This window comes from Prunus avium, chromosome 8 (genome assembly GCF_965620075.1).
Source record: "Prunus avium chromosome 8, drPruAviu1.hap1.1, whole genome shotgun sequence".
In the NCBI taxonomy this organism is placed as follows: domain Eukaryota; kingdom Viridiplantae; phylum Streptophyta; class Magnoliopsida; order Rosales; family Rosaceae; genus Prunus; species Prunus avium.
Genome location: NC_142291.1, coordinates 26,536,924 through 26,559,130, shown reverse-complemented (window position 1 = coordinate 26,559,130; position 22,207 = coordinate 26,536,924). Strand labels below are relative to the sequence as shown.

The 22,207-nt window shown below is 39.1% G+C and overlaps 3 protein-coding genes across 8 annotated transcripts; all 3 read left to right on the top strand.

The window, feature by feature from the left end:
* The first annotated feature begins 3,297 nt into the window (after nucleotides 1-3,297).
* On the top strand, nucleotides 3,298-6,339 carry ADC2 (arginine decarboxylase 2). The gene has a single exon (XM_021950639.2). It carries the CDS (start codon nucleotides 3,873-3,875, stop codon nucleotides 6,048-6,050), a length of 2,178 nt encoding a protein of 725 aa, XP_021806331.1. The 5' UTR covers nucleotides 3,298-3,872; the 3' UTR covers nucleotides 6,051-6,339.
* A 6,132-nt stretch (nucleotides 6,340-12,471) lies between these two features.
* On the top strand, nucleotides 12,472-17,058 carry UFD1 (ubiquitin fusion degradation 1). 3 transcript variants are annotated; one of them, XM_021950625.2, is made up of 10 exons: nucleotides 12,472-12,653; nucleotides 13,203-13,254; nucleotides 13,761-13,838; nucleotides 14,179-14,203; nucleotides 14,291-14,323; nucleotides 14,432-14,553; nucleotides 14,685-14,815; nucleotides 15,419-15,642; nucleotides 16,379-16,632; nucleotides 16,763-17,058. In XM_021950625.2, the coding sequence occupies exons 2-10, from the start codon at nucleotides 13,252-13,254 to the stop codon at nucleotides 16,859-16,861; spliced, it is 969 nt and encodes a 322-aa protein (XP_021806317.1). In that variant the 5' UTR covers nucleotides 12,472-12,653; nucleotides 13,203-13,251; the 3' UTR covers nucleotides 16,862-17,058. The 3 variants fall into 3 exon arrangements, with proteins under 3 accessions (XP_021806317.1, XP_021806319.1, XP_021806318.1); XM_021950627.2 differs by lacking the exon at nucleotides 12,472-12,653 and adding an exon at nucleotides 12,683-12,867; XM_021950626.2 differs by lacking the exon at nucleotides 12,472-12,653 and adding an exon at nucleotides 12,683-12,905.
* Nucleotides 17,059-18,004: 946 nt separating this feature from the next.
* BPC4 (basic pentacysteine 4) lies at nucleotides 18,005-21,764 on the top strand. 4 transcript variants are annotated; one of them, XM_021950629.2, is made up of 4 exons: nucleotides 18,005-18,155; nucleotides 19,461-19,600; nucleotides 20,509-20,600; nucleotides 20,696-21,764. In XM_021950629.2, the coding sequence occupies exons 3-4, from the start codon at nucleotides 20,532-20,534 to the stop codon at nucleotides 21,560-21,562; spliced, it is 936 nt and encodes a 311-aa protein (XP_021806321.2). In that variant the 5' UTR covers nucleotides 18,005-18,155; nucleotides 19,461-19,600; nucleotides 20,509-20,531; the 3' UTR covers nucleotides 21,563-21,764. The 4 variants fall into 4 exon arrangements, with proteins under 4 accessions (XP_021806321.2, XP_088102175.1, XP_021806323.2 ...); XM_088246049.1 differs by having other exon boundaries at nucleotides 18,015-18,342; nucleotides 20,681-21,764; XM_021950631.2 differs by having other exon boundaries at nucleotides 18,016-18,342; nucleotides 20,489-20,600.
* Nucleotides 21,765-22,207: the final 443 nt, after the last annotated feature.

Here is a 22,207-nt window from a genome sequence, read left to right as displayed (position 1 = left end):
AATAGTCTTGTGGGCTTTTACCTTTTTGTTCTTCCTTGAAGATCGCTTCCTCTTGCAGTAGATATTTAATAATAAATTGCTTTTTTGTTGTTGCTGTTGTTGTGTTGAGTAGAGCATATTTTCCTATATGCTGCTAGGTTTTTTTTTGGTTTTTGCTAAGGTATATGCTACTAGGTTAACCTATTCAACTAGATTAACTTATTAAACTTGTTTAACTTTAAAAAAAAATTGGTCCCTTATTAAGTTTTTTAAAAAAAAATAAAAAATTAGAGTAAATAATTGGACTTCTTTTTAACAGTACTTGGGCTTAATATAATATTAATATAGTACAATTTTTAGAGTAACATACATATTTATATAAAGAGGTTTATAAAAATTGGGAGCCTTCCAATTTGGAGGCCCTAGGCGACCGCCTTGCCTCGCCTATGCTCAGAGCCTCCCCTGCTAATCGCTTTGCGAAAAAAGAGTAGGTTAATAATTAGAGTGGCGACTGAATATGTAGAGATGCTCATCTAATCCCTTAAAGGTTAGTCGATTTTTTTTAAAACTTGTTACCTCCTCTTAAGAATAAATAATTATCGCATTTTTCTATAGAAAAAAACAAATATTTTATATTTAATGTTCATAGCGCTGGGAAGGAGCTTCTTGAACTTCGCTGTATTTGAGGGAGAGAGTGTCATGCTTTCGAGCTTTTTTTTTTTTTTTTTTTTCTTTATCAACGTTGTTTACGTGTGGGATGCGCGTAAGATAAATAAATAAGGTCTGTCTCTCTCTCTCTCTCTCTCACTCTCAGGACTTTTATTTGATAGAAATTTAAGACGTCAAATTTGCAGATTCTCTCGCAAATAATGTTAGGCTAAATAAACAGCTAAAGAAAGCCTTCCGAAATTGTTTCAAACCCCACCCAATATCTACCTTCACCAAATAAATATCTACCCCTACTTTTTATTTTATAAAATCTTTGGTCTCATATCCATCTGTTCTTTTCATTAAACCTAAGGCCACAAAAATGGCCAAACGTGTTTGGTTCAGTGGAAAAAGAGTCTTAACGTACTGATTAGTATTCGCAGGTTCGAACTCACATGTTTTCTTGACAATGTGTGTGTAAGAAAAAAAACCCCCTCCTCTTTCTAACTTTGGCAAAAAAATACACAAAAATCATGAATTGAAAATGAAAATTTCCCAAAAAAAAAAGAGTTCATGAAATAAAGATTGGGAATTCATCCTGTGTCTATTGTTGGGGTATGATGAGTCGGGAGACGGTTATTACACTTGTATGAGTAAACAACATCTCGCTTTGTATTCTTGCATTTTGCAAAAAGGAAAGCAAAAAGCATTGTCCTATAGTTATTTGCATTTCCCTTTTCTTTGGCTAATATTTGGGAAGTTTTTTTTCATTCAAGCGATATTAAGGGAAGGAACATCGGAATAGATGACCTTTCATGTATAAGTAAATGCTTTTAACGTCTTCAGTTACATGGTTCTTGCAATATTTTGCATTCTCTTAAATTAAAACAAAATAATGAACAAATAAAGGGAAAAAACAAGAAGCAAATAAAAACTGAAATTCAAACCTCATGACACTTTGGCGTGTGTGAAAACCCCCTTCCTCTGCATTTATTTTCGCCGCATGAGAAGAAAATTCAACCTACAAAAGCTAACTAAATTAATAGAATGACCAAAATACCCTTTACAAGGTTAAAATATTATTTTTGATTTTATGAGATTTTGTGAGAGGACTCTAAACTCAGGCAAAGACCTAACCGCAACAAGTTTGATACCCATTCTTCAGTTGGTGTTTTTCACATATAAGATAGTAATAATTTTACACCTTAGATAAAAATTATTCAAACCCAGTGTTTTAGAATAACACCATTTAAGTCCAATATTTACACCATACAAGTCCAATGCTTTAAAAAAAACACCATATTGCACTTTAAGATGAGTAAAGGTCACATAATCGCATAAAAAAAAGGTCACATAACCGCATAAAAAAAAGGTCACATACGAAGAATTAATTAGAAAATTACGAGTGACTAATATTTATTACACAACTTCAACATATTACATGTAAATTTCTCCCAAATTAGATTTGCGAGTTTCTATAATCCATGCGATTTTTTTAATTATGTGTTAATTGGATTTGTGTTTTTGGAAGAGTGTTGTTATTTCCACCCCAGTCCTATTTCCCCTCTCACCTTATCTTCAAAATTTTCGAGACAAATATTTGTAAAATGACTTTTAGGACTTGGGGAAAAAACTCAACTCATGTAACCCACATATTCTACCGTTTGATTATATTCCATGTTCAGCAGTTCAATTATTTTCGTTCTTTTTTTTTGGGTCTGCAAGGTGTTGTTTCTATTCCTTTCACCTTTCTCTTTTTACACACAAATGAAACACAATAGAAAATTACCCTTCAAATTTACACTTTTCTCTTTAAAACATTTATACATAATTTTTTTCAGAAGTTACAAGGCATAGAATAAAAAATTAAAAGATCCAGAAAATCAAAATATTAGTGTAAAACATTTATCCAGTCCATCAAACACAACTTAATCCCTCTCCATATCTCTACTAATGATTAATAAAGAGAATTTACTTGAAATAGGAAAGAGGGTTGAAATAGTAGCACTCTTTTGGAATAATGGTGGGTGGAAAGATAAAATTGTGTTTTTTTTTTAATTTACATGATTGGTGGGAAAAATAAAGTAACTGAAAAAATGGGTGCATTTTTGCTCACCACTTTAACCATAGATGTACTCTCACCACCATCCTCAATGCTTGACACGTATCCTAAAGTGGTGAGCAAAAATGCTCCCGCGAAAAAATAGGCACCAAAATGCAATCAGGTTTCACAAATTACACCTGTAAACCGAGATAATCTAAATAGAAATACGAGCGGCGACTAAACACTCCATCCTAGCCGTTCAAGGAAAAAGAAACCCCAGATCTCGCTAGGAGAAAGAAACTTCCCCGCGCTTTCCTACAACAAAATACCGCACTCGCGATATCTTAAAACCTACCCCCATTTTCTCGCCACAGAACAACTTGGACCACGAGAAGTCTCGGGAGCCGCTGCGGCCAAAAAGTGGGCCCCATTCCTGCTACAGGGGCCACGCGGCAACTCGACGCTGAGTGGCCACGACAGTCCCACATAATATCACGAGAAATTGAGCTTACAAGGAAAAAATTAAAAATAAAGATATTTTATTCGCCGAGGCCCAAATCAAAAACGCGGGACCCACCGGCCCAACCCTAATCCCTTGATTGCCTCCCTATATAAAGGCGCCCAGGCTCTCATGCAATTCTCGCCACTTCCATCTTCCTTTCCGGATTCTTAAACAAAGAAAAGAAAAAAAAAAACTTCCCCAACTAGAAACTCCGTTTTCTTTCCTAGCAATTTTCTCGGCCTTTCCCGGAGAAGAAATTTTTTTTCCCAAATTTAGCTTTCGTTTCCGTTGGTTTTTTTTTTTTTCATTTTTCAGGTGAAAACCCGTAACCAGCTACCTTACTTCCTCATCCTTATCCTGTCACATGCACTGCATGGTCGGGTCGGATTTCCGAGCTTAAAACCCGAGACCTGTTGAAATCTCAATCGTGAAACCCTCTCGCTCTCTCTTTCTCTCTCTCTCCTGAGGTTCGGTGTGGGGATAACGGAGCTTGCTGAGCGGGTTACAGGGGGACTGACCCGTTTCAATAGAGCCTTTACTGCTTCGTTTGAGGGGGTAGCCGGGGCTCCGGCCTCGGCGGGTTCTAAAGCCCCCAGCCATTACAAACTCACAAAAATCAAACCCTAACCCCCAATTTCTCTAATTTTTGATTTCTTTGTTGATTTCATTTTTTGATTGATCTTCGTCGCGGAAGAAGAGATGCCGGCCCTGGCTTGTTGCGTGGACGCTGCTGTGGCTCCTCCCGGCCACGCCTTTGCCGGGGATAGCTCTCTTCCCGCGCCGCCATTCTCCGGCGTACCTCCGGCGACCACCGCCGTCGCCACCGACAGTTCCCATTGGTCTCCCTCCCTGTCATCCGACCTCTACCGAATCGACGCCTGGGGTGCGCCCTACTTCACCGTCAATTCCTCCGGCAACGTCGCGGTCCGTCCGCACGGGTCGGCGACCCTGCCCCACCAGGAGATCGATCTGCTGAAGATCGTGAAGAAGGTTTCGGATCCGAAACCAGATTGCGGGCTCGGGTTGCAGCTCCCGCTCATTGTTCGCCTGCCCGATGTGCTCAAAAATAGGCTCGAGTCGCTCCACGGGGCGTTCGATCTCGCGATCCAGTCCCACGACTACGGGTCCCACTACCAGGGCGTGTTCCCGGTGAAATGCAACCAGGACCGGTTCGTCGTGGAGGACATTGTCCGGTTCGGCTCGCCGTTCCGGTTCGGATTGGAAGCTGGGTCGAAGCCGGAGCTTCTCTTGGCCATGAGCTGCTTGTGCAAAGGTAACCCAGAAGCCCTTCTCATCTGCAATGGATTCAAAGACTTCGAGTACATCTCTCTGGCGCTGTTTGCTCGCAAGCTCGCCTTAAACACAGTGATTGTTCTTGAGCAAGAGGAAGAGCTCGATGTGGTTATCGATTTGAGCAAGAAACTAGGTGTTCGACCCGTGATTGGGGCCCGAGCCAAGCTCAAAACCAAGCATTCAGGTCATTTCGGGTCGACTTCGGGCGAGAAAGGGAAGTTTGGGCTCACCACCACTCAGATTTTACGGGTTGTTAAGAAACTTGATCAATTGGGTCTGCTTGATTGCTTTCAGTTGTTGCATTTCCATATTGGGTCTCAGATCCCTTCGACTGCTCTGCTCGCCGATGGCGTATCCGAAGCTGCTCAGATCTACTGTGAATTGGTCCGTCTCGGTGCCAACATGAAGTTCATAGACATTGGAGGCGGTCTGGGTATCGATTACGATGGATCCAAATCCAGTGACTCGGAGATTTCAGTCAGCTATAGCCTCGAAGAGTATGCTGCCGCTGTTGTCCGAGCAGTCCGGAACGTTTGTGACCGGAAGTCGGTGAAGCACCCGGTGATTTGCAGCGAAAGTGGCCGAGCCCTCGTGTCTCATCAGTCGGTTATGATATTTGAGGCCATTTCTTCCAGCGCCTGTGATGATGTTCCTCCCATGTCTGCTTTTGCGCTTCAGTATTTCATCGAGGGGCTCACAGAGGAAGCTCGTGCCGATTACCGAAACCTCTCAGCTGCGGCAATCAGAGGTGAGTATGAGGCTTGCTTGACATATGCTGATCAGTTGAAACAACGCTGTATTGATCAGTTCAAAGAAGGGTCTCTGGGCATTGAGCAATTAGCCACTGTTGATGGGCTCTGTGATATGGTTTCGAAAGCAATCGGGGCATCTGACCCTGTCCGTACATACCACGTGAATCTCTCAGTTTTTACTTCAATTCCAGACTTCTGGGGCATTGGGCAGACGTTCCCAATAGTCCCGATTCACCGCCTCGATCAGCGGCCGGCGGTGAGGGGGATATTGTCGGACTTGACCTGCGACAGTGATGGGAAGATTGACAAGTTCATCGGTGGCGAGTCGAGCCTGCCGCTGCATGAATTGGAAGGTAATGGTGGGGCTAATGGCGGTGGGCAGAAGTACTATCTGGGGATGTTCTTGGGCGGGGCTTATCAGGAGGCACTCGGAGGCGTCCACAACCTCTTTGGAGGCCCGAGCGTTGTTCGGGTCTCCCAGAGTGACGGACCCCACAGCTTTGCGGTAACGCGGGCTGTGCCAGGGCCGTCGTGTTCGGATGTCCTCCGAGTGATGCAGCATGAGCCCGAGCTCATGTTCGAGACACTCAAGCACCGTGCGGAGGAGTACGGGCAGGGCGACGATGGCGGCATGGCTAGTGCCGCAGTCGCCACCAGCCTTGCCCGCTCCTTCCACAACATGCCGTATCTGGTGGCAACTTCATCGTGTTGCTTGACTGCAATGAACAACCATGGCTTGTACTATTGCAGTGAGGATGATTATGATGTTGTTGCAGATTCTGCTGGTGGTGGTGGTGGTGAGGAAGATCAGTGGTCTTACTGCTGTGCTTGACAGAGCTTTACTGCTATCAATTCAGTCTCGAACATCCCTTCTAGTGTTGTTGGTGTGTCTGCTTGCTGGGGTCGTCAGTTTTAATTTTAATTTTCTCTGTTCATTTTTTTTTGTTTTCTTCGAGTTTAAATTTCATGAAGAGCAATGGATGTCATGTATGTTCCTTTGCAATTTGTGGAAAAGAGTGGGATGGGAGCCGAATCCACCCTTTTGTAAATTCGGGGCCCTATTCCCTCCTCTTCCTATGTTTCTTAGTAGACTTCAAATAATTTTACTTTTTTCTTCTTCAGATATTGGCTTGGCCTGGCTTTTAACTTAATTTTCTTTTTGGCTTTTGTTCTCCATTGCATGTTACAAAGAAAGTTGCTTGCCATTGAAATTGATGATGTTCTTCATTGCTTTATGATTCGAGATCCTTTGGTAGGGCCCTTGTGGGCGGTTGGTTTGGGTTGTGTTAAGCGTTTGATGAAAAAAAGTAAATTAATAGAATGGGGTCAATGTCTTTTGAAAAGGGTCGGATAAGGAGATTCTGAGATCATGGGTTGTGGGGTCTTCTGGTTGTTGTGTTTATATTCTGTCTTTTGGGTGAATATTTTTTGCTTTAAGTATACAAAAATGATGTAGAATAAACTGCTTCTGCATGATTCTTCTGCATGATTGGATGAGATGAAGGACTTGCCTTTCGGTTGACCATGACCACAATTTTGTGGGCTTGTGTCTGGTTTGCTTAGCCTTGTGGAGCCTCAAGACATTTGTGGTCAAGATTGGCTGTGATGTTATTTCCAAACACTGGTGGTTGTGGTGAGTCTTGTGAGGCACACAAACCATAGATGCAGCAGGTTGTTATGGTTGAAAACTTGGAAAAACTGCAACTGTAAAATGTATGGAGAAAAACTTTGGTGTGGAACATGGATAATACTATTTTGCTATCTCCAGCCAATCCTGGTATGTCAAGTCTGGCCGGAGATATCAAATTCGAAATTCGGATTTGCTTTCCTGAAAATAACGGGTTAGGGCTCGGGAGATGCTTGTAGAACAATGACCTACCCAGGAGTGGGATTGATCTTCTATCTTTTTTTCCCCTTCTTTTTTGCCCTACCCAAATGGGAGATTCATAATAATGCAGCCTTTTTGGAACAAAGTGAAGATCCTTCATGATATTTCTGTACCCTCTAAGTCACAATTGAGCACATAGTGAGAGCACCATTGATGTAGGACAGATTAGATTGCTTTGTCTGGTCGGTTCCCTCTATTATGAGCTCCTTTAAATGAATTTTAATGTCGACACATACCGTGTTTTGCTCGCTGCGATTTTCCGCCAATTTTGGGGATTTTGTAGCTCTCACATTGGTAAGAAGAGATGGATGTTTTGAAATATTAATCTGATTTCTTTGAATAAGACTCTTGTTTCTCAACAAATTAACAAAATCGCAAAGGCTCTCTCTCAAATCATGCTTTCTCATGCTTTGGTTACTTTTTAGTCAGAGAATATTTTGCTCTTTTAACTGTTGTAGACATGCATGACAAAAAACCTACTGTTGTAGACGTGCATTGTTAGAATTTCCTGGTCAAGCTCATTCATGAGTGTTCCACCTATCTTATTCAAATGTCGTCGAGCTTTAGGATCACTAGGCACTGAGTCAAGTTTTCTTGGTGTCTCTGCTTAAGCACACACAGAGATGAGATGCTACTTTGAGGTTAATTATTGCTAGCTAGCTTTATTTCTGTTAATAAGATTTGTATTCTGCAACTTCTTCTTTTTTTATACGAAAAGATATTCCATTAAAAAATTATGAAACAGTAGAGACTGAGAATCAACATGTTAACGGTAGCCTCGATAGAACCTTCTCGGAGATAACCTCATGGGACAAAACCTCGGGGAGGAAAGAGTAGCACCCTTAGTTTCAATTAACAAAAGAGTCAAACTCACACAAACAAATCTATCACACCAACAATAACAAATTTAAAATAACCATCCTATAGCGGGTATCATCACCAACGCCATTCACGAACTGACCAAGAAGGCCTCTTATGATGAAGCAAATGAGACTGTTCAAATTCAGCATCATAGTTCTTTGCACATATAAGACTTCTCTCTGCGGGCATTAGTTCAAAACCGAAAAGTACTATGTTCCTTGCATTTCATAATAGCCACAAACCAACACAGGGCACACACAACTGCAACCCATCGACGACTACCAAACCAAAAAATAGAGTATCTAGGACATCATATCTGTCAAAATGCCATAGCAAAGTAGGAGTAGAGGGACGAGTAGAAGGACAAGAGGAGGAAGGGGGGCAAAGGGATGTGGGAGGGGAGAAGAGGGACATCGCCGACCCCCAAAGGGAGCTGCCACGGCTGGAATTCCATAGTCTAAGTTTTTTATTAGCAAAACTGAAGTTGTAATGACTACTTCAGCATTGCGCTTTACTCTCTAACCCTATCCCCTCCTTTGAAAACACTTGCAACGCCGCATTGGGGGAGGAGGCCTTAGTTCCTCCTCCCCTCTCCTCTCCTCCTTCCCACTTCCTCATTCTCCTCTCTCTCTCTCTCTCTCTCTCTCTCTCTCTCTCTCTCTCTTGTGACAGTTCTTCCTCTCCTCTATGAGAGTTTATGTTACTTTTCTGTTTGTTTGTTTGTACTCATTTTCTCTCTGAATCTCCTCTCTCACTCCTTCCCATCCCTCTGATCTCCCTCATCTCTGACTCCTTGTGTTTCCAAACGTCCCCATCTATCCATTACATATCCCTCAAGTTCTCCTCTTCCCCTTTCTCTATGATTGACTTTCTCTACTTTTTTATCTTCACCCTCACCTTAAATTTCCCTAAATTATGCACTTCCACTCTCCTCTTTCTCCCCCACCCATAAACGTTGTTCTTCAATCTACACTTCTCACCTCTACATCCCTTATCCCTTCTCTGTTATGGTGTCCTCTACACATTCCCTCCGACAACTGTGTCCCAACCCGAGATCTCAACCATCAACTACTGCTCCTCGGCTCCATGGATGAGGATGCTTAAAAAGTGCGTGGTTTGTCCACCACCATTCTCCATTCTAAGCAATGGTCTGTCTGGTTACTGGTTACCCATCTCTGGTGGTTGTGGATTTGCGACTGCAGTGCGGTAGGGGGGAAGTGGCGGTTGTAGCTTCTCAGATTTAGGGTTCTTCCTTTGTGTTTGTATTGGGCTAGATGTTTGTTTTAGGGTTTTCCTTTATGTGGCTTCTTTTTATTTATATTGGGATGAGGCCTTGTACCTATCAGTGTTGGGCTAGTTTTTATTTTTACATTTTCTGACTGTGTAATCCTTTTCATCTTTATGGAATGAATTACCTTGACCAAAAAAAGAGTTTCTTTTTCCTTTTGCTCTCCTTTGGAGAGTACCCGAAGTATTAAACTCACAGTTAGAGTGAGATGAATTATTTTTTGCACGAGTGCTTGTGGGTTAATTAGTATTATGCAACTTCGGTATACAAATTATATATGGTGCTTGTCTTCTTGGAAGCAATCAACTATAAGGGCGGGCAACAATCTGGTCAAACTGATCGAATCAGTTTTTTTTTTTGGTCAAGGGAACTCTATTCATTAAAAGTGGGAAACATTACAAAATGAGGGAAGCTCAATTCAAATGCAGCCCAACACCAACAAATAAAGCAGGCCCACAGTTACAAAAACCAAATAAACAACAAAGCCCATAAAACATTAAACAAAGAAACCCTAGATCTAAAACACAGGAGCAGCCGCACCACACAGCATGCCAGCGACACCACCAGAGCAGATCCACCACAACCAAGGAGGAGTAACCGATACCCGGGGGTATCAAAGAAGCCAACGGAAGATGGGGGTGAGCAGGCCACCCGTGCGGAAGCGCTCCCATAATTCAAGAGCCAAGTGCAGTTTGCACTTTAAACACAGCCACGGACCACCACACACCACCGAGCAAGAACAACGGGAGCGGCGAACTTGGAGCCGAGGAGCAAACAGTGGTGGTTAGTTGATCCGAAGTGTAGTTGTCGGTTTAGTTCGATTTTGACCACAAAATAAGTGGTCAAAATAGTCCAAAATTGAACCAGACCATAATAGTTCAGATTTGGTTGTGGTTTTAAGCTATTGTAAACCAGTCTAAACTAAACTAGCTCAGTCGATGATGACCACTGACCAATAGCACATTTAATTGAATCATATGGTACATCTAATGCACTGGTACGTTGCATGTTTTAGCCATTGAATTAAAAAATTAAAATCGTGTCGTCGATAAAACAATGCACCGGTACAAACAATACAATTTTATATGGAAATTTGAAATGGAGTAAATTGGGAGACCAATGTGCAGGTGAGTGAGTTATTGGGTTGTAGTGATAGGAAAGAAAGAAGAAAAAGAACAGAACAATGAAGAGTAACTAGAAAAGAATTCTAGCTGTCTTCAATTTGAGTAACACAAATGAGTGTGTCTCATTTCAGGGAACAAAAAACGCAGAGAATTAACCATGCTTATTATTACTAAACCCTATTTCATGTCTACTTTTCTGGAAGTTATTGGATGAAGAATTTGAGATGCTTGTAGAAATGAATTGAATATTTTCCATTATCGTTTTCTTTTTCTGCATTTTTTTCCATCTTTCCTTTTTCTGCATTTGGGTTCTATCAACTCATGATGCTCTTCAGATTTTGTAGCTGAGATTTGATGTTCTGTTGATGGTGGCTTGCACTTTGCAGGTGGACTATAATTTGGTCATGGAATATGCATAATGCAGCCTTTTTGGAACAAAGTGAAGATCTTTCATGATATTTTTGTTCCCTCCGGTTCACAATGGAGCACCTAAATTAACGCCATCTTCTACAGATCACTTGTCTGTCGGTTGCCTCTATAATCTTGAATCTATTTCCCACCAACCTATTTTTGTTTTCAGTGGAAAGGAATCTAAACAATAACATTACAAGATTATCTCCACTCCAAAAGGTTCCAAACTCAAATTTAATACAACTATTTATCTATATACAACGTCTCAAACAGTTTTCTCCTTCGACTTTACGGTCTCAAAATTTGAGGCCCCAACTTTATTCATTGTTTACCAATTGAAAACTTAACAAAATAAATTAGTAAGTGGTTCTACTCCTAATAGCACCGATGCCTTTTGTGATAAAACTCCACATTTACTGGACTTTGTAGGTGATTAAGTTGGAGACAATATCAGTGTTGCTAGTAGTGTGCTGCTGGTCCGTCTCGCTGAAATTGAACATAAAGCTTCATCCTCTTGCGTTTGGGACCAAGCGTTGAAGATGATCTTATATCTTTAAGATTGAATGAGAATATTCAGCTCTGAGGATTCATATATATATATTTTTAAGCTGGACTGAACCCGATTCTCATGATGCCTTGCGTTACTACAAATCCTAATATGGCCTTGAACCAATCTACTTGTGACAGCATATTAACCCTTTTATTGTTGTGGACATGAATTGCTTTCCTTTATTCAGAATTTCTTTGTCAACTCTTGCATGATTATAAATCATCTTATCTAAATGTCCTCATCTAAGGGAGTTGGGGATAGTGGGATTCTTCATTCCTCTGGCCTCAGCCCTAAGATTCTAGCATTACTTTACTCCTGCAAAGGTGTATGAATCTGTTGTCTATGGAATCTCATGTTTCTGAGCACACTTTCTTGGAAGAAATCAGATTGGGGCCTTGATAGCCTTACATCTTGGATAGGATGAGGGATTAGTGTAGTGAAATTGTGTCATGATATCCTAAATTTTTTGGCATAACTTTACCGACTTGAATTGTCTTTTAACTGCTAGGATAAAGTACAAGAGTTCACATGGAAACTAAGGTTCCGAATTAATGACATTTTGCTCCACTTTTAATTTCTAGTAAAGTGCCTTAATGGTTCAGATATCCTCACTCCTTTTCGAGTTTCATATATCTTTCAAAGAATGCCTCGTGTCATCTCTATAAAATAGTACGCGCCTTGCACTGCCTTACAACATCTCGTTGTCAAGGCATACGTTTTCCATGACCTTACCTTAGCTAAACAACTGTAAGCTTGAGGCGATTCGTTGATGCTTTGCCTCGAGGCGCACCTTGCAATGTATTTTAATGTCGTTGTCTAAAATACAAATTGTAAAGGACTCACTAATGTAGTGGTTCAAGTCCCAACGTCTGTGTAATGTGTATGAGTTTAGTATATTATCGTTCTTCTCAATTGGAGAAGTCTTTAAGAAAAATAAAAAGTCTTCGTAAAATTAGGGCTACTCTTTGGTGTAGATTATTAATTTTGGGCTAAGTACGACCAAGATGATGAGCATGAACCATTGAGCCCAAAAAAAAATAAAAATTAGCCATTGCCCTTGATTTTAGGCCCAATAATATCCATATTAGAATCGGACTTAGATTCGGGTTTGGATTTGGATGTGGACTTGGATTGTAGGCCGACAGTGAAACATAGCGTGCACCAAACGCACAGAGGCGCATCTTAGCCTTTTCTTGGGCAATCGGTTGTCTAATTCTAGTATTCTACACAATAACACATCTTCCCGGAGAGATCAAAAGACAACCAAACACACAGTGACTTGATCATCTTCTTCTCTTCTCTCTCCTCAGACGGTATCGCAATTCTCACCTTCGATTTTCCACTTAATTACCGTTTTGTTTCGCGTTTAGTTTTCCAATTCATAATCTATTTCAATACTAGATCCATCAAATTTTGCATGCCCAGCAAAAACCCATCAAATTTTGGAGCTTTCTCTTTTGACCACATGTTTTTATTTTGAAGAAAGGTCAAAACTGCGTTGCTTTTGGGTTCAGTTTTGAGTAAAGGGTATTTGAAGTTCTCCCCTTTTTTGGGTTGCTGCACTAGTAAGACATTGATCAATTATCTGTATTTAGAAATGTAATACAATATATTGATTATATCTTTCTTACTGATATGAATGTAATTGTTTATTTGATTACTCTAGCCTGAAGTTTTCGCTCCGAGTACAACGAGAAAAACTAAGGAAAATTTGATAGAAGTTGAAAAAGTTGGAACCTTTCAATATTTGTTACTATGATGCGGGCATTAGTTTCTGGTTAGGGTAGATAAATTTATGTACGGATTAATTGTTGGGTTTTGTGTAAGTATTTGAGCTTGTGCTTTTCTTTTCTTTTTGATAGGGAGCTTTTGGAGGTTGATAGCCAGTGTGCAAATCCATACGCAGTGAATATGGTATGAATTCAGCTCAGTATATATAAGTATTTATCCAAAAATAAGAAAAAAAGGTTTTACTTTTCATTGTTTAGTCACTTGATGATACCAATGGGTAGGTGATGACTTTCTGGGTTGAAGAGTATATTACTGTTTATATTTGTTCCTTCTTTAGTTAAAACAATGTTTTATGTGTTTATGTGAAGTCCTTGGCCTTGGGTCAGTGTTCAGATAGTAATTGCTTGAGTGGTTTTGAGGTTAACTCATAGCTTAGTATCTACTTTGCATTTTCATGTTTTCGGAGAAGTTACTGGTTATGGACTCTTTTTCGTTTAGATTGATGATGGGCATGTGTTATTGCAGACCAAACTATATATTATTGGCACAATTTTTTTTTAAAATTTCAGTTTATGAAATAAAGATGTTAACAGATACCATTACTGTATATTGGTTGGCGTTTGTTACTTGAAAAGATTTTTCTCATTCATTTTTCTTCATTTGATAAAAATTATTCTGTAATGTTGCAGTATTTTGATGGTTATGGGTATCACGGGACTTCATTCGAGCAGACATATCGATGTTATCCTGCATCTTTTATTGAGAAGGTTGGAATGCTGTCTTATTTTTTGTTTTTCTTTAAGAATTGTAACTAAACTGTCGTACAGCTCTTTTATCAGTTCTATATAACTCTGTGCAAGGCTTTCTGCGCCAATTATATTACTGTTGCATGATGAATGTACACTTGATTATTAGGTTTCTGTTGTCTACTGGATCACCTCCCCCCTCCCCATTCAGACATTTTTTCAGTTTTGGAGATATTTTTCTTTTAAGAGAAAAGAATAAATGATCAATATCCCCCTGGGGAGTGTTTTAAGGCTGCCAAATCCTGTACACTTTCCCTGTTGTTCCTATATCTGATATCAATTTATATTATCTGTTTTGCAGCCACAAATTGAAAGTGGTGATAAAAGTAAGTCTCCAATGTCTTGTCAGTTTCATTAGTTAGCTCTTCCTTTTGTTGTGTATTCCTGATTTGTTTATTTTCTGTTTTTTTCAGTTATAATGCCTCCCTCAGCCCTTGACCGCCTTGGTTAGTTGTTTTACTTTAGTCATTTGTTTTGGTGATTTTTACTTCAAATTAATTTATTTTGTAATATGTCGCCTCTGATCTAGAGTGCTTATATTGAACATGATGCAGCATCTTTACACATTGATTATCCAATGTTGTTTGAGCTTCAAAATGATTCTGCTGAGCGGGTCTCTCATTGTGGGGTGCTGGAGTTCATTGCAGAAGAAGGCATGATCTATATGCCTTATTGGGTAAGAATTCAGTGTGTTTGAATTTATGCCTGGCTTAACTTGAACAAGTTTCTGTGCGGTTGTTTTTGGTAGCCAAAATGTCATCTGATCTTTAATTTGAGTTGTTTCTATTTTGAATTGGCTATACTTAGATGATGGAGAATATGCTTTTGCAAGAAGGTGATATTGTGCGATTGAAAAATGTGACTCTTCCAAAGGGAACATATGTTAAATTGCAACCCCATACAAAGGACTTTCTAGATATCTCAAATCCAAAAGCGATGTAAGTTAATGTTTATTATACTATTGCTTATTCATTTATGTATGTATATTGGAAAAGGGGATTCTTGAAGGTGAACTTCACTTTGTTTTCTTATATTAAACTTGGTTGTGTTATTTTCAACATGTCTCTGCAGTGATACACTTGTGTTAATTCAGTTATTTCTGGAGACCCTAGGCATGCATGGAACTTTGGAATGTTTTGGTTTTTCTATTTCATCCTTATTTTAGATTATGGGTTCTTTGATTTGTGTGAGGTAGGAGGAAAAGTTTGCTTCTTGAGGAGGATTATTGTTGGAGGAAATATAATCAGTGTTATAGCAGAGGAATGAATTGATATGAGCTGTTACTTAGAGGACAACAAACAAGTTAATTATGCATATTTGATTTGTTGCCATGTTATTGTTGAGATATTGCCTTTCTTTGCAAGTATCTTGTGTGAGTGGTGTGTCTATTTTATGCTGAGTACCTGTTCCATGTTCATTCCAGGAAACTATCTTTTTTTATTATTTTTTTAAAAACAAATAATTTCTACAGGTTGTTTGCTAAGTTTTCTGTAAACTATCTGATGTAAAAGAAGTAGTTGATTATGTTGTTTTTCATGCAGCTTGGAGACAACACTGAGGAATTTTTCTTGCTTAACCACGGGGGATAGTATTATGGTAGCATATAACAACAAGAAGTATTATATAGATATTATAGAAGCAAAGCCTTCTCATGCAATAAGTATTATTGAGACAGACTGTGAGGTGGACTTTGCACCTCCTCTTGACTATAAGGAACCGGAAAAGCCTGTTGCATCTGGTCCTCTAAACAAGGCAGCTGCTCAAGGTACGTATATATTTCCTCATTGCCGCAAGTATCTCTGGCATATGCTGTTTTTTATAGTGTGGCCTTTTCATTCCCAAAAAATTACTTCCTGTCCATGCTCTTTCCTGAGATTGAGTCAGCTTATATGTGAGCGTCATGCTAAAAACATTGTTCTAATGCAGTTAGACATAGGCATTGTACGATATCTTTGATGTACTTGCTTCTAGAGGCTACACAGGTATTGATTGAAATATCTTATTAGGGAGTTTGTTGAGGAAGAATCTTACTTGGTAACTGCGTGAGTTTTACCAACTTCACTTGCCACTGTGGCCCTGCCTATCTCTGTGAATTATTTAAGAATTATCTACATTGTTTGCTACAACTGGTGACAAAAATTGGTGATAAGAGCTTTTTCGGTGGAGTCTTTGACAGAATCCCCATAAAAACCAGTTTTCTTACCTTCATCTACCTGGTAGAATATATTCACCAAAAAGAAACTCGGTGCAATATAAATTCCGGTAAATTGTGAGATTCTGTGAAATGTTTACAAAATTTTCTGCTTGAAGGTCTGAAATTGAAAATATGAAATGGTGGCATACAATGGGAACTCTTAAAAGGTTTTCTTCAAGTAACAGAAATTACATAGCTTGCATTGCGCTGCTTTTAATTTTGATCACTCCATGTATTTCCACCTAATCTGACTATTCCATTGTCCAAGTTAATTTAGGAATTATATGAGTTACTGATTGTCTTGCAGTTGAAGAGGATCCTGCTGAGATGGAGCCGAAATTCAACCCTTTTACTGGAGCTGGGAGACGCTTGGATGGGAGGCCTTTGAAGTATGAGCCGGCACCAGCTTCTTCCTCAGGTTCAAAAGACAAGAAACCTATGGTCACCAACGGTAGTGCACAGCCTTCTACGGGATCTAGTTCACAAGCTACCAGTCGTCAAGCTCAGGGAAAGCTTGTTTTTGGAGGAAATGCCAACCGTGCTCCAAAGGAAAAACAAAAGGTACTCTTGCTTTTCTTGCTTCGACTTCCATCAACTTTCTTTGGAATTATATGACAAACCCTAACCCAGTCCGAAGCTGACTGTAAATCATTTGCACCTTTCTTATTTTATTTTATAATTTACTCTGCAGGAAGCTGCAAAGGAGACTAAAAAAGAGGAGCAGGCCGAAAAGAAAGAAGACCCAAAGTTCCAGCCTTTTACAGGGAAAAAGTACTCATTGAGGGGTTGATTGGATTGTGAAAACCATGTGTTACTTTTTAACTTATGTTCCACATTTTCTGACCTTATCTGTCTCAGATTGGGTGAATATAACAAAATTATGTACTGATCTCGGATGTTGTATTGTTGGATAACAACTGTAGATTTGTCAAAACTGAGGATAGAGATACAACTTCTGTTTGTGTAGCATTTTGATTTTTTATTCTCGCCATGGGATCCACCTACTTCTTAACATCATGATTACAATTTACAACAATGAACTTATAAATGTGTCAAATTGCACAGCTACAACTCACTTGGGCTGTTTTAATATTTTGATGTGGGATTCTGGACGCGACATGTGTCCTCGGTACGAAAAAGGGCCTTCCGGGCATTGTTGCCTAAGTCGATAAACTGGAGACGTACCCTTGTATTGTATCCCTTAGCCCGACACTATAATTCATATTTCTCCAAGTCTGCATTTTTATAATTTTTGCAATATAACACATGCACATTTTTATTAGGTTTCTAAAATAAATTCAAATCAATAATGCTCATAAATAATTTATAATTTCATATTGTATAGTGAGGTATCGGTAAACTGAGATTTATCATAATTTATAATTATATTGTATGCTATTGGAAGTTCATCATCAAACCTAGATTGTCAAGATACTACTATACTAGTAAAGCAACTCACTTTTCAGAACTCTAGAACATACTATTCGAGCTTTGTCATTTTCAACCCTAATGTTGTTGCACTGAAATCTCCATGAATTTGAACATATACTATAAAAGAAACTGGTATTGAAAAGGAGTTTTGATTTAAGAAAACTTGATTTATTTGGTCTTGTGACGTCAAAGTTCCCTTTCTTGGAGAATGTCATGAGTTCAAATCTCATGTACACCGTATAATTATCAATAAAAAGTTTACAAAAATCATGTATTTTGTAAATAAAAAGTTTACAAAAAATGTATTTTTGTAAATAAAAATATTATAAAATTTATAATTATAGAAATCTTATTAAAGATTAATTAGGGTCACCATTTTTGTTAATTTTCTCTTAAATTGATGGGAGGCGGGTAAAATGGGGACGCTGTCGTTTTGAGCTGGGTATCGTAACGACGTCGTGCAGTAGAGCCCGAAAATGATTGAAGCACAACCCAAACACACGTACCACGCCCTCTCTCTCTCTCTCTCTCTCTCTCTCTCTATGCGACTGTTTGTTTAGTCAGAAAATAAAAAACCAAGAAACGGAAACTCTTCGAACTTCCAACTTCAAAGCACGCGATCTATCGGAGCCGATGCGGATTCTTCAATTTATGTTAGTGATTTTCGTTCACTTTTCATGCTTTTGAGCTTTCAAGCTTCAATCTTGGAGATCCTCATTCAGAATTTCCTGCTCGAAAACCTAATTTCACTGAAACTCCAGCGCTTCATATTCGAAGTCATTGATTTGTCATTCATTTACAGTTTGATACCAAAAATAAAAATTCTCCAGAAAAAAAAAGGTAGATTTTTCTCAGAATTAGCCTCCTATTTGACTGAGATTGAGCTGTGCATTCTGTAATTGCTTATGTTTAGCTCTTGCTTGTTTGGATAACTTTTTCTTCTGTCCTTTTAGCTCTTGGATATTAGCACGTTGAGTTAGTATGCGAGGGAGTGTGTGTTTGTTTGTTGGTTTGCTAAGCTACATGCTATATGGTGTATGCAACAGACAGATTAGTACTTGAATTTAAGATTTGTATTTATTTAATCAATTTGAAAAAGGAAAAAAAATCTCTGGTAGCTGTTGTGGAAATGGAAAACATGAATCCTACTGTGGATTTAGGTTTTAAAACCTTTTCTTCTTTTTTTTCTCTTCGAAATCGTGAATGTTTTGAGCTCATGAATGATTGTTTATGGAAGTTGAGAACTGCAACATACTGCTTAGAATTGTAACTGGTTTTCTTTTGAGTGAACATAAACCATACTGATGAGTGACTTGACTTCTTGTTCCCTTTTGAGACTATAAGTTACTGGCTAGTTTTGGATTCGCTTAGCTCAGTTTGGTGTGTCTAAGTAGTATTTAAAATGTCTGTTTTTCTTTGGTTAGATTATGGGGAAGTAAATTCAAGCTAATTAGTAAAATTAGTTGTTGGTTTTAGAGTGATGATTTTGAGTCTTTCAAGAAGTGGACGCTGCTGTGTAGGAGAGTAAGTGCAAGATGGGAGGATGATTAAAACAGAGATAAGGATATCAGTTTATTTCTTTTTCTTTGAAAGTTTGAAATAGTGGAATTATTTTTTCAGTTTTTTTTCTTTGAAAGTATCTTAGTTTTCCTTCACCAAGCATTTAGTGCTACTATAGTTTCACCAAAAAAATATAACAATTTCTTTTATTGGTGTCACCCCCACCGGATGGGGTTCTTTTTAGTGTTTGGTGCCCTTTACGTGTAATGATGTAGTACTTTGAAGTCATGATTAAATCACTTCTTTATCACTCTGACTGGAAGTTTTGTGTACTAGTATTTTGATTTAAGCATGCTTGCATGCTGTTCTTTCAAAACAAAAGGTATTTACATGTTCTTGCATGTGTATGCCTCCTTCTACTAATTCATTTACTTCCTTTTTCTCTTTGAGCATTTCAGATAGCAGATCTAATATATGGTAACCGCAACAAATTTTGCCATGTTTGGATGACTTATTGTGTACCTGTTACTTTAGCTGTATTAAGCATGGGGATGTATTCGTGGTGTGCAGTCAGCAGATAGCAGGAGAGGAGGACAGAGTAAGTTTTGAAGTATTTTAATTTTCTTCTTGTGTTCCGAACTTAAAATAGTATCTTTTTTTGTTTGCTTAACATGAATTTTACTTTATTTTTGGGTCAAAGTGATTGCTTAACATGTATATATTACACTTGCTAAGGTATGAATGCAGCAACTACAAGAACTCATTCTCAATGAGGATTGTTGTCATCGTTATCATCCATGCTGCTTGGCTTAACACAATTTTGCTAACTGTATTTGTATTCAATAAAGGTCCTTTAAGTTCACTAACAGCACTTTAAGTCCAACTGGCTCATTTTCCACCTAAACTATGCATTAGTTTCAGGTTTCAAGACTTTGGATTTGATGATTAAAATCTAAGAATCCTCAGTAACAATGGGCAGGTGCTCTTTTGGCTAGCTCAAGTGATATGGGATGGGACCATTACCAAATAAAAATTAGAGAGAAAGACATACATAAGGGACTCAGGTGGTGATGCTATTAGCAGTAAGCATCTAATGGGGGTTGGATCCTTTTCATTTTGTTGTCTTCATAATGAAGTAAGCTACAAAAGAAATGCCAATATCATTGAGCCAACTCTTTACACTATTTGAGATATTTCATTTTTTCTGGTGGAATTTGAGATATTTCTTGCTACATGATTTGATAGGTATATGATAATATTTCAGTAAATATGGTTCTTCCTTTATAACTGGATTTTGTTTCTAACGTAATGTTTAGTGAATTGGCAAGATGATTATATGTAGATTCCTTTCTATGTGCTTCTTGACAAGACTAATGTGTTTTGGGTTTGTAACTGCGATTACGATTCTTTGCTTCTCTGTGATACGTTCACAATTCACAGTTGTATAGTAGCTTAGCATTGATTCCTGATGTTAACAAATGTATAGTGGCTTAAAATTGATTTCAGCACTTGCTGCTAATAATTCAAAAATGGATGATGGTCGGCAACATGAAAATGGGAGACACAAGATGGACTATTACAGAGGGGCGGCCTCTCCGGTAAGAAGAAAGCATGTACTACCATGTGGTGTTTATTCTTTGTTATATTATGCAATTATGGATCCATTTGAATGGGGTAGATTTGACATGTGCAGTGGAATATGGCGACCCAGCAGCAAGCGAAGGAACCAAATGCCTTGGTCATGAACAAGAAGATCATGTCCATTATTGCTGAGAGGGATGCTGCTATTCGAGAACGGAATGCAGCACTTACTGAAAAGAATGAAGCCTTAGCTGCAAGAGATGAGGCTCTCCGTCAACGAGATGAGGCACTTGCTCAGCGTGATACTGCCATGATGGAACGAGACAATGCCTTTGCAGCCCTTCATATGCGGGACAATGCTGTGAACTTCCCATTGGGTGGTGGAGTTCAACGTGGAGCCAAGCGCCTGCACCACCCTTCAAACCATTCAGTTACACTGGCTGAGGCTCATTACAGCACAAAAGATATGCATATAACTGATGCCTTCCCTATTTCAGTTATATCTGCTGAAGCTGTCAAGTCACGTCAGACAAAGCGAGCAAAGGAGAACAAGGCATCCAGGGCATCAAAGCCATCACGAAAGAAAGTAGGCGAAGATTTGAATAGGCAGGCTTCATCTGACGGGATAAAGTATAAATCAGAGTGGGATACTCATGATTTGGGATTGAATCTTGTCTCTTTTGATGAGTCTACAATGCCAGTGCCAGTTTGCTCATGCACTGGAGTACCACGCCAGTGCTACAAATGGGGGAATGGTGGGTGGCAGTCATCTTGTTGCACCACCCATATGTCCATGTATCCACTACCGCAGATGCCAAATAAGCGCCATGCCCGGATGGGTGGGCGCAAGATGAGTGGAAGTGTTTTTACAAGATTGCTCAGTCGGCTAGCAGCAGATGGTCATGATCTGTCAATACCATTGGATCTGAAGGAATACTGGGCCAGACACGGGACAAATCGCTACATAACGATCAAGTAGCTTACAAACAATAATTTGGAAGGAAGTATGTTTCCTGTTTAGGTCCCTTCTCTCTCTCTCTCTCTCTCTCTCTCTCTCTCTCTGTGTTTCTTCCCACTCTCCCTCTCCTGTCTCTAAATTTAAATGATATCTTCATTGGCATGTGGTTGTATTGAATGATATCAAAGGGAGATCTTTTTTTATAGAAGAGTATTTCCTTGCCCATTTGGTTAACATAGACATTTGCAGGGTACTAGACATGTAGCACTGTACCTGGCTTCCTTCTGTCCAACCTATTTCTTTAGGATATAACACACCGCAAAAATTTAGGGCCCATGGCTTCCAATAAAATAACCCTTGGGTTTTTGAGGTGATGTGAAAAGAGGCACAATATGTGTATTCTGTTAGCACTCTGAAATAAGCCTCTAGACGAGAGAAACTTGCATGCACCCGTGCTTTTCCTCATAATTTTCTCCTGTATAATTTCTCCGTATCTCTAGCAAGAAGAAAAATGAAAATAAAAAATGAAATGATTACCAAACGGCCATTACAAATCTTAATGGTGTTAGTATATATGACTTGCTAAGATTGTGTGAACTATGGACCAAAAATCAGTTAAAACCACATCATCTTCGTTGTTCTCCAGATCTAAATCTTTCTTAAGAA

Coding starts and splice junctions, on each gene's coding strand:
- ADC2 (XM_021950639.2), top strand. CDS start 3,873: ATGCCGGCCCTGGCTTGTTGCGTGGACGCTGCTGTGGCTCCTCCCGGC.
- BPC4 (XM_021950629.2), top strand. CDS start 20,532: ATGGATGATGGTCGGCAACATGAAAATGGGAGACACAAGATGGACTAT. Junction 20,601..20,695: donor ACAGAGGGGCGGCCTCTCCG/GTAAGAAGAAAG, acceptor TGACATGTGCAG/TGGAATATGGCGACCCAGCA.
- UFD1 (XM_021950625.2), top strand. Junction 14,204..14,290: donor AATTGAAAGTGGTGATAAAA/GTAAGTCTCCAA, acceptor TGTTTTTTTCAG/TTATAATGCCTCCCTCAGCC. Junction 14,554..14,684: donor TGATCTATATGCCTTATTGG/GTAAGAATTCAG, acceptor GGCTATACTTAG/ATGATGGAGAATATGCTTTT.